Source organism: Tupaia chinensis, unplaced genomic scaffold, assembly GCF_000334495.1.
Source record: "Tupaia chinensis unplaced genomic scaffold, TupChi_1.0 Scaffold144472_1, whole genome shotgun sequence".
NCBI classification, from domain to species: domain Eukaryota; kingdom Metazoa; phylum Chordata; class Mammalia; order Scandentia; family Tupaiidae; genus Tupaia; species Tupaia belangeri.
Window position 1 is genome coordinate 1300800 of NW_006204331.1, and position 9903 is coordinate 1310702.

The 9903-nt window shown below is 42.2% G+C and overlaps 1 protein-coding gene across 2 annotated transcripts in view; it reads left to right on the forward strand.

The window, feature by feature from the left end:
• The window catches only part of PCMTD2 (protein-L-isoaspartate (D-aspartate) O-methyltransferase domain containing 2), a 23322-nt gene extending 13651 nt beyond the window's left edge, over positions 1 to 9671 (forward strand). For both annotated transcript variants that reach the window (XM_006167106.2, XM_006167104.3), the window contains exons 5-6: positions 339 to 462; positions 6892 to 9671. In XM_006167106.2, the coding sequence (XP_006167168.1) occupies positions 339 to 462; positions 6892 to 7268 (501 nt within the window). In that variant the 3' untranslated portion in view covers positions 7269 to 9671. The remainder of the gene's footprint in view (positions 1 to 338; positions 463 to 6891) is intronic.
• Positions 9672 to 9903: the final 232 nt, after the last annotated feature.

The following is a 9903-nucleotide window of genomic DNA, read 5'->3' on the forward strand; positions in this document are numbered from 1 at the left end:
TGACTTTTTTTCTGAATGCTCAAGAAAGCTGTGTTTAATCCCTCTTTTCTCGATCTGACTGTTCTCTGTTGTCCATTACCTACCTTCTCTATCATGTATGTATCTCCTGTAAACAGAAGTTAGATCGAGGGGCCTAATAGATTCAGGCTAAGCATTTTTGCAAGAATACTCATAAATTAGATCTGCTTCATATCAGTCAGCATCTATATTGTCAGGTTATTTTATTTCAGGGTTATCTGTTGTAATTTTCTAGATTATATATATAGGGGTTATTATGTTTAAAGATAATCTATTCAATAGCTAATCTTTATAATATTCTTGTTTTGCCTTTGGGATAGTTGACTAAAATAACACGCACAGGTCCTTCTGCCTGGGAAACCAAAAAGATTCTGGCTGTTTCATTTGCTCCTCTGATCCAGCCCTGCCGTTCAGAGTCAGGAAAACCAAGACTCGTCCAGTTACGTAAGTGCACAGATCACTAGTCATTTTACCTTTTAGTTCTTTTTTTTTTTTAATTTGCCAGAGGATACTTTTTCCCCCTTAAATTGCCAAATGATGTGTGTGCTCCCACAGAGAGACAGAGAGAGGGAAGGGAGGGAGGAAAGCACTTCCAGAGGGGCATGGTCATGTCACGTTCTTTTCTCTTCCATTTCTCCACCCTGTCTGGATTTGGGGCACATACACACATCTGAGGGGTTCTTCAAGCAGTCAGGGCCAGTATTCAAACCACAAAAGTGGCCACATGGGATTTGGCATTAGACCATGGGTTTTAGCTCTTTATAATCTCTTTAGAATTGGAAAGGAAACAAAAATTACAAGTAACCTTTTGATGCTACAGACCTTTGCCTCCACTGAAACCTTAACTTTTTACTAAGAATTGTACGCATTTTTTTTTTTCCGGAGAGGTTTTTTTTGCTATAGGGCGTGTGCGCTCGCCAGAAAGACAGAGACAGACAGAGAGACAGAAAGCGAGAAATCACCCCCCCAGGGGGGATGGCCACGCCACAGTCCCTTCTCCTCTATCCTCCTCTCAGGATCTTGGGCACGCACGCACATGTGCCTGGTGTGAGTTTAAGCCACCGGTTCTGGGACTCGAACCGCGGTCAACTACATGGGAGTCCAGCGATATAGCCATTACGCTAACTGCTGGTCCCAAGAATTGTATGCATTTAAAAAATTGTTGTTTGGGGAATCAGCAGGTGGTGTGGTGATTAAGAAGCTGGACATTCCCACATGGCCTACCACGGTTCGAGTCCCGGACCTGGCAGCCTCCTTCCTCCCTTTCCCTCCCTCTCTCTCTCTCTGTGTCTCTCTCTGATCAAATTAAATAAATGAATGAATAAATAAAATTAAATAATTTTTAAAAATTGTAGTTTGGGCTGGTTCTATGGCTCAGTGGTAATGCACTGCTCAAGAGAAGTTGGGGTCAGCAGTCAGCAGGCAGAGTGGTAGTTAAGTTATTGGATTCCCACAAAGCTGACTGTGTTTTTTTTTTTTTTTTTTGGAGAGGTTTTCGCTATAGGGCGCATGTGCTTGCCAGACAGACAGAGACATAGAGACAGAAAACAAGAAATCACCCCCCAGGGGGGATGGTCACGCCGCAATCCCTTCTCCTCCATTCTCCTCTCGGGATCTTGGGCACGCACGCACACGCGCCCGGCGTGAGTTCTAAGCCACCGGGACCGGGACATGAACCGCGGTCGACTACGTGGGAGTCCAGCGACATAGCCATTACGCTAACTGCTGGGACTATGGTTTGAGTGCTGGATCTGGAGGCTTGAAAATCATGCTGAGAGGAACCAGCAGATAGTGTAATGGTTACATTGCTGGACATGTAGTTGGCCACAGTTCAAATTCCAGACCCAGTGGCTTAAAATTCATGTCTGGCATGTGTGCACATGTGCCCAAAATCTCTAGAGGAGAAGGGACTGCAGTGTGGCCATTCCCCCCCTGTGGGGGGTGATTTCTTGCTTTCTGTCTCTCTGGTGAATGCAAGCACCCTATAGTGAAAACCTTTCTCAAAAAAAGAAATCATGCTCTGTGTGTGCACATACATGCAAAATCCCAGGGGAAGAATGGAAGAGAAGGCATTGCAATGAGGCCATCACTTCTGGGGTGTGGTCTCTCACTTTTTCTCTTACTGCCTCTGTCTCTGCAGTGAGTACACACATCACATGGCAAAACCTTTAAAAACAATTTAGTATGCTCTCTGATTATCTAGAAAGGTAGGAAAATACAAAAGAAAAATGAGAAGAGAAAGAAAAAAATAGTCCTACCATTCAAAAATATTTTGGCAAATTCTTTTCAAAATGTTTTAAATTTACTAGGAACCATTTACTGGGTGGTTATATCCCTTTGTCTTTGCTAAGGGTGCACCATATGAGGTGGACACATTCCTCAGAATTCAGTAGTGAGCAGCACTAGAATATGCATAGGGGCTTTCAGGGATCAGGGTGAGCTGACAGAAGATCATGCTGTGCTTGGTCCTCAAGAGTGCAGAGAAACCCCCTGATGAGGGAAGAAGGAGGGGGGAAGTGTCAGCCGAGGAGCAGATTTTGGGGTTCAGGTGCCCCTGTGTGGTCTTGAGCTGGGGTGTCTGGATAAGCTGGACTGGTATGTAGGTTAGAGTTGAATTTATCACATCGCATTGTCTATGAAGAATCAGCAGATTTTTTTTTTTTTAAAGATGCAGTGTGTTGTGGCCAGCAGGTGGCACGATAGTTAAGGTGCTGGACTCCCACATGGCTGACCATGTTTTTTTTCTTTGTGTGTGTGTGTGTGTGTGTGTTTGAGAGGTTTTTGCTATAGGGCATGTGTGCTCGCCAGAAAGACAGAGACAGAGAGATAGAAAGCGAGAAATCATTCCCCGGGGGGATGGCCATGCTGCAATCCCTTCTCCTCCATTCTCCTCTCGGGATCTTGGGCACGCACACGCACGCGCACATGCCTGGCGTGAATTTAAGCCACCAGGTCCGGGACTCAAACTGTGGTCGACGTGGGAGTCCAGCGACATAGCCATTATGCTAACTGCTGGTCCCAGCCGTGGTTTGAGTCCTGGACACAGTGATTTAAAACTCATGCTGAGTATATGTTCATGCATGCCCAAAATCCAAGGAGGAGAATAGAGGAGAAGGGATTGTAATATGGTCATGCTGCCTGGGGCGTGATATCCTGGATAACTACAGTGGTTTGGTGAAGGGTGAATTTTTTAAGTGTGTGTTCCCTGAAAATCTTGCCTGAATAACCTCGTTAAGCAAAACTGCTCTTGGTAAAGGGGGCCAGCTCCCAGAACCTTAGCAGAGACTGTGCTCTCCCGCACAGTGGGGTGTTGATGAGATTGTTCAAGTCCTGTTGAAAATGAGGCTGTCGGTGTGAAGACAGAGTGGCCTGAATGGGAATACTAACCATATGGGGTAGCCGTTGTGGTTTGTGCTGGTAAGATGTTGTGCTCTGCAAACTGGGACCACAGGGCAGGCTTGGGATTGGTGCCCTGTCCAGCCTCAAGGAGGGCCACAAGGCAGGCCTGGGCTCAGTGCTCTATCCATCCTAGAGGCAGGCCAGTGGCAACTGCCTGTCACCCTAGCACCTTGGAGGAGCTGATGCAGAATTGTCACCTCGAGGGTGGTCTGGGTAACACAGCAAGACCCTGTCTGAGAGAGAGCCAGGTGTGGTCCTGTGACTATGGGCTTCAAAGCCAGTATTGGGTGACAAATACTTATGTGATTCTCTCCAGGGTTCTTGATGTAAAAAAGATATCTTTGCTAGTTTCCTAGTGTAGTCTAGGAAAGTCATGTTGATGAAGATAATGGAATAGAAAAACCCAAAACTGTAGAAGTAAAGACAGTTGTTAAATGACAATTCATGTAGTCATGTGGGAGTCTGCTCTCAAGGTGAATGAAGGAACCACAGACTGGAGGTGTGAGCCAGTTAGAATTTTCTAGGTAGGAGATGAAGACTGAAGCTAAGCTGGCCTTTATAGTAGAAAGGATTCCGAGGCACATATGGCCCTTCTGAGATTGAGGTAGCAATAGTCTTTGTAACATAAGTCCGTGGGGATCTCAGGACCTGGTCAGGATTGGATTAGAACCTTGGGAGGCTTTGGCTAGTATCTACTGTGTAAAGCCACAAAACACATGTGCAATCAGGGATTGACAGGCATACTGAAAAGGGAAAATGGGAATTGGAACCTTCAGGAGCATCAGGCTGGGTAGAAAAGGAAGAGCCAACACGAGAGAGAAGCATGGGGACTCAGGGATGGATGTGTGTCAGAGGACAAGGAGCCAGCTCAGTTTTCCATAGCAGACACCTCAGGGAGAGCTGGAGAGGCCAGAGCTGACAAGAGTCTGACATCCTGTGAAGGAGTTGTTTCAGCATCTTGGCTTGAACAGCTAGAGCCCAGTGGCTGTGGAAGTAATCTTTCTAGAACAGAGGAGAAGAAAAGACAGATGGTGGCACTAGAGGAGGAATGGAGTTTTAGACAGGCAAGAGACTTGATCATGCTCAGTGGGGCAGGATTAAGCATGAAGGGATTGCTGGAGCCCACCCTGGAAAAGGGAAGAGGGTCTCTTGCCCTAAGAGGTAGAAAAACAGGAGAGAAAGGTTGGTGTTGATTGAGGAGAGAGGAGTATTGTGCAGTCTCTGGCAAGAGCCTGCCCCAGTCTGTTCTACAATTCACCTAGGAACCTGGGCCCACTCTGTTTGAAGATGCATGTAGACCAGCAGAGTTTGGCGAGTTTCTGTGTATACCTCTTTGATTTTAATATTAAATGCTGTGGGGACCAGCATATGGTGTAGTTGTTAACGTCAACATAGTCGACTGTGGTTCGAGTCCCAGACCCAGTGGCTTAAACTCATGCTGGGCACATACGCATGTGTGCCCCAAATCCTGAGAGGAGACTGTAAGAGAAGGGATTATGGCATGACCATCCCCCTTGGGGGATTATTTCTTGCTTTGTCTCTCTGTTTCTCTCTGTCTCTCTGGTGAGCACATGCACCCTATGGCAAAAATCTCGAAAAAAATATTAAATGCTGTGTAAACTCTTATTCTTTGAAGAAGTTTGGTACTAGAGGGAAAAAGTGATAGATTTTTGGTTTAATGTATTTTGGTAACTAAGAAACATAAAGAACAAAGTCATCCACATTTTTTTTTCAGGTCTTTGCCATAGTGCATATATACTTGCTGAAGAGGCAGAGAGACAGTGAGAGGGAAAGTGAGAACTCACCCCTGGGGGGATGGCCATGCCACAATCCCTTCTCCTCCTGAGATTTTAGGCACACATGTACATGTGCCCAGTTTGATTTTTCAAGGTGCCAGGTCTGGGACTTGAACCACAGTAAGCCATATGGGAGTCCAACACTTTAACTACCATGCCACCTCCTGGCCCCCATTTTAATGTGTTTAAACACATGACCTCTACCTCCAGCCCTTTATTGTTACATGTGTATAGTCTGTATTAAATTATAAGCTATAATTCAGTTGTTAAATATTTCTTCATGGTGTGCTTTCACATTTGTTTGTTTTTAGTTTTGGCACAGAGCATGTGTGCTTCCAGAGACAGAGAGAGGAAACGAGAAAGCCCCACAGGGAAGGTCACATTGCAATCTCTTCCATCTCTCTCTCCTTTTGGGATTTTGGGTATATATAAGTCTAGTGTGTTTCTCAGACTTCCAGGTTTAGGACTCAAACTGTGTAGTCAACCATGTGGGATCCAGCCACCTTAACCATCACACCACTGGCTGGTCCAGGAGTTTTGTTTTGTTTTGTTTTAAACGTTTGGATTTTGGGTCCAGCAGTTGGCATAATGGTTACATTGCTGAACTCCCATGTAGTTGACTGCAGTTTTAGTCCTAGACCTGGTGGCTTAAAACCCTTGGCAGGAGCTTGTGCATGTGTGCCCAAAATTTCAAGAGGAGACTGGAGAAGGGGTTGTGGCATGGCCATACCCTCCTGGGGAATGATTTCTTGCTTTCTGTCTCTCTGGCAAACACACATGCCCTTTAGGAAAAATCTCTCTCTAAAAGAAATAAGTTTGGATTTGCACTTTTCTACTTAGAAAAAAAAAAAAAAAAAAGGAGGGCCAGCCTGTGGTGTGTGGTTAAGATGGCTGAATCCTACAATGTCAATTGCGTGGTTTGAGTTCTGGATCCTGTAGTTGAAAACCACACCAGTTGCATGTGTGTGCATGCCCAGAATCCCAGGAGGAAAATGGAGAACAGACTGGTGTGCTTTCTCACTTCCTCTCACCCTCTCTCTTTCTGTATCTTTCTGTCAAGTACATGCGCCCCATAGCAAAAATATTAAAAAAGAAGCAGATATGGAGCCAGCAAGTGGTGTGGTTGTTAAGGGCACTGGACTCCCACATGACCAACTGTAGTTCGAATCCTGGACCTGGTGGCTTGCTTTCTCACTTTCTCTCTCTCTCTTTCCGTCTGTCCTTCTCTGGCTAAATTAAAATAAGTAAGAGTTAGATAAATTAGTGCCTTGAAAAAAGAATAAATATTCAATTTGTTAACTGATATAAAGATATTAAGATAGAGCAAAGGCTGTTAATATCTCATCACATCACTACTGAGTGAGTGTGAATGCCTGGATGACTGTGATACCCAGATAATGGCTGTCAGAGAAACAAGCTTTAACTTATGTTTTAATCTCTACTGTTGATTCGTTAGCCAAGCAATATTTTTTCCTTTTATTTTCAAAGTTAAGATTACTGTAGTTGAAAATATCTTTTAAAAATTACCACACAAATGCAAATTATAGCATTTGTTGACACTTGCTTAGAATACTCTTGTATTTGTACAAGTGCAATGATACGAGATACTAGGGTTTTAAGGTGTGCAGACTGGTGCTGCCTGCAGATGAGTGTGATGTGTTCCTTCCTTGTGCCGCAGCACCGCTGGCAGTCCGTAGCCTGCAGGACTTGGCCCGCATTGCCATCCGTGGCACTATTAAAAAGCTCATTCATCAAGAAGCAGTGAGCAAAACTGGAAATGGACTAAAGAACACCCCCAGGTTTAAACGAAGGAGAGTTCGTCGCCGTCGAATGGAAACAATTGTGTTTTTGGACAAAGAGGTGTTTGCCAGTCGGATTTCCAACCCCTCTGATGACAACAGCTGTGAAGATTTGGAAGAGGAACATCGGGAGGAAGAAAAGACCCTGCCTGAAACAAAGCCTGACCCTCCTGTAAACTTCCTACGCCAGAAGGTCTTGAGCCTCCCTCTTCCAGATCCCCTGAAATACTACTTGCTTTATTATAGAGAAAAGTAGCTCCTGTTTGAAGGGAAGTGAAGAAGAGCAGGTGCTGAGTGTGGGGTGTGTGTGCCGCTATGCAGCCGAGGGCTCACTGGGAGTGGATGCCTGGGGTTGGAGTTGCCCTACCCTCTACCTTTTTTTCCTTTTCTAGTTCTCAATTGTCCTCTAAAAGTGATCCAATGCTACGTTTTCTGTAAAAGTGATCTGAAAAGACATACATTGCATAGAAGAAAAATTTTCCAGATTGGAGAGACTGTTTTCAGAGAAGGGTGTTCCTTTTTCAGTCTGTGATGAAACACCGAAGTTGTGCTGAGTTGCTGTCCCTCACATAGGATGAATGTGTATGCATTAAAAATGAGGACTGAAGTTGAGGCTAACCTGCATGGCTTGTAAAGTGTGAGACAAAGCACAAATTTATGAATGTATGACATCTTTCCTGGGAGTGACACATGTGTCCAAGTCTGCAGTTTATGGTCTCAACCTCCTCATCACTTGCACTGAGTCTCTCTGGACTTTTTTGTTCCTAGAGTGGAAACATTGGAAAGCTCTCTCTTATTTTAAGTAAATTAATTAAATTTTATTTGAGTTGTTCATATAAAAGGAAAAAATTGTGATTGGAGAGGAGGAGTAAAAATATCAAGTTGATGGATATCTTTCAGGAGTTCCTGAAGAATTCCGATGAGTTTTTCCTGCAACAGCTTTTATTACCTTAAAAGAACTACTGTCAATTAATCCCTTAGAGAATGTCCTGAAAAAGAAAGAATTTTTGTTTGTATTTAATAAGCTAGATCACTTTTACCTTGCCCATAAGGATGGTTATCTGTCCGACTTTAAAGACCATCAAGGGTCTCTCAGCATAGCGACACACTGGGTCATAAGAAGTGGGAACTGTTTGCTCGAGGCAGACTGGGCATGCTGCTGTGATCTCAGTCTGCTATTTTTCTGTGATCCTGTTAGAATACCAGTTCATAGATTCTATCTTTTTATAATTCTGGATATAAAGAGATTTGCTAGTTTTATAATTTTTCTTAAGAACAAATACATGTATTTTAGCAGCTCCATTGCTTTAGAGTGGCATGTCTCACAGTGACTGGTGAGACCCATTCTCCCCAGGCCTCCTTTGTCAGGGTTTCTATCTTACCGAGTTTGGGGCATGTAAGAAAAGCAATGTTTCTAGTGGAAATGATCTGATGTTACATTGGTTATTATAAAACACCGGTTCATTTTAAAACTTTTTTCCCCAAAAGTAGTATAAAATTTTAACAACAGGATATAGTATCTAGATTTTATGATTAATTTTAATCCCAGCCTCTTGGTAATATCTAGGGTTCAATGTCTCTGTGGTTTTACCAGTTGAACAGAGTTCTGGCTATTTTAATTTTTTCCCCCTGCCTTTTAAAGTAACTGATTTTTATTTACCACATAGTATAGTTTGCATGCATAGCTGGGAACATGTGCACATTGCCCTAGATCTGTAAATTTAACGTACTTTAAAGAAAGTTCTTAATGTGCTTTCCTGACTTAATTGAAAGTTAAGGTTTGTTCTTTCAGAGAGAAGCAGATAATTTACATTTATTTGCTGTCATTTTGTAGTTTGAAGATCCTTTTTTATATTATTTTAAGTGATCTGTAAATGCTTCAATGTTACATGGAAATTTTGGGACATAATATTAAATGAATTATATTTGTGAAATCTGTTATATTAGGTGGCTTGGCTATATATTTTTTTCATATAATTGTGTTTGTACTGCATTTTAAAACCACATTGGCCTTTAAACCCAATTGTAAAAATGCATAAAGCATGTTTCTGTGTATATGCGAAACTTTTCCTAGCATTTTGTATTTGTGTATAGTCAGTTTGCGCTTTTGAAACTGAAATTTGTTCAAAAATGTGTAATTATAATATATGTGAGAAATAGTTCAATGTTATAAGACAGAATTGTAAGTAAATTTTCCTGGTCATAAACGCCTCATACCAGAATTCAGTAAAATATGCTGCTTCCTGTTTTCCAACAGATAACTCAAAATAGTCTGTGTTGTTACAAGATATGTATTGTAAACTACATTCTTGACTGCTGTTTTATTGCATTTGTGTAGTCTGTATTTTAAAATGTGACTTGTTAAATAGTAAAGTAGTAAAGCCATAGATTTGTGAAAAGCAGTTTTCAAGTTTACATACGGTGAATAAGCGATATAAAGATAAATGTGCACGTAAGAATACTTTTGCCGTTGTGGCACTTGTGGGGGTAAATCCAAGACATTTGAAACGTGAATTTTAATGAGTTGATATGTATGGATAACAAAAGAATCAATAAAGGTAGTTAAGATATTTTATCCTCAGGATCGCGTCTATGTGACATTGATGGTCTTCACTACATACTTTCGGAAATCATAAAAAAATAAACTTCTTTATAAGCATTCTGTGTTTTATTTTAGATGTTTGTATTGCTCGATTATGCAACATAAATAATAGATATGCAGAAGACACCATTTCCACTTATTAAATGTGAAATAGTAAAAGCCCAACAGCAAACTGGCTCCAAATAAAAAAGAGAAAAAGTTCGAAAACTAGCTAATTTTGGGGGCAAAATGCTCCCATATTAGGAGAATGTTAAAGGATGTTTCAATAAGATATCTGGTATAAGGTGAT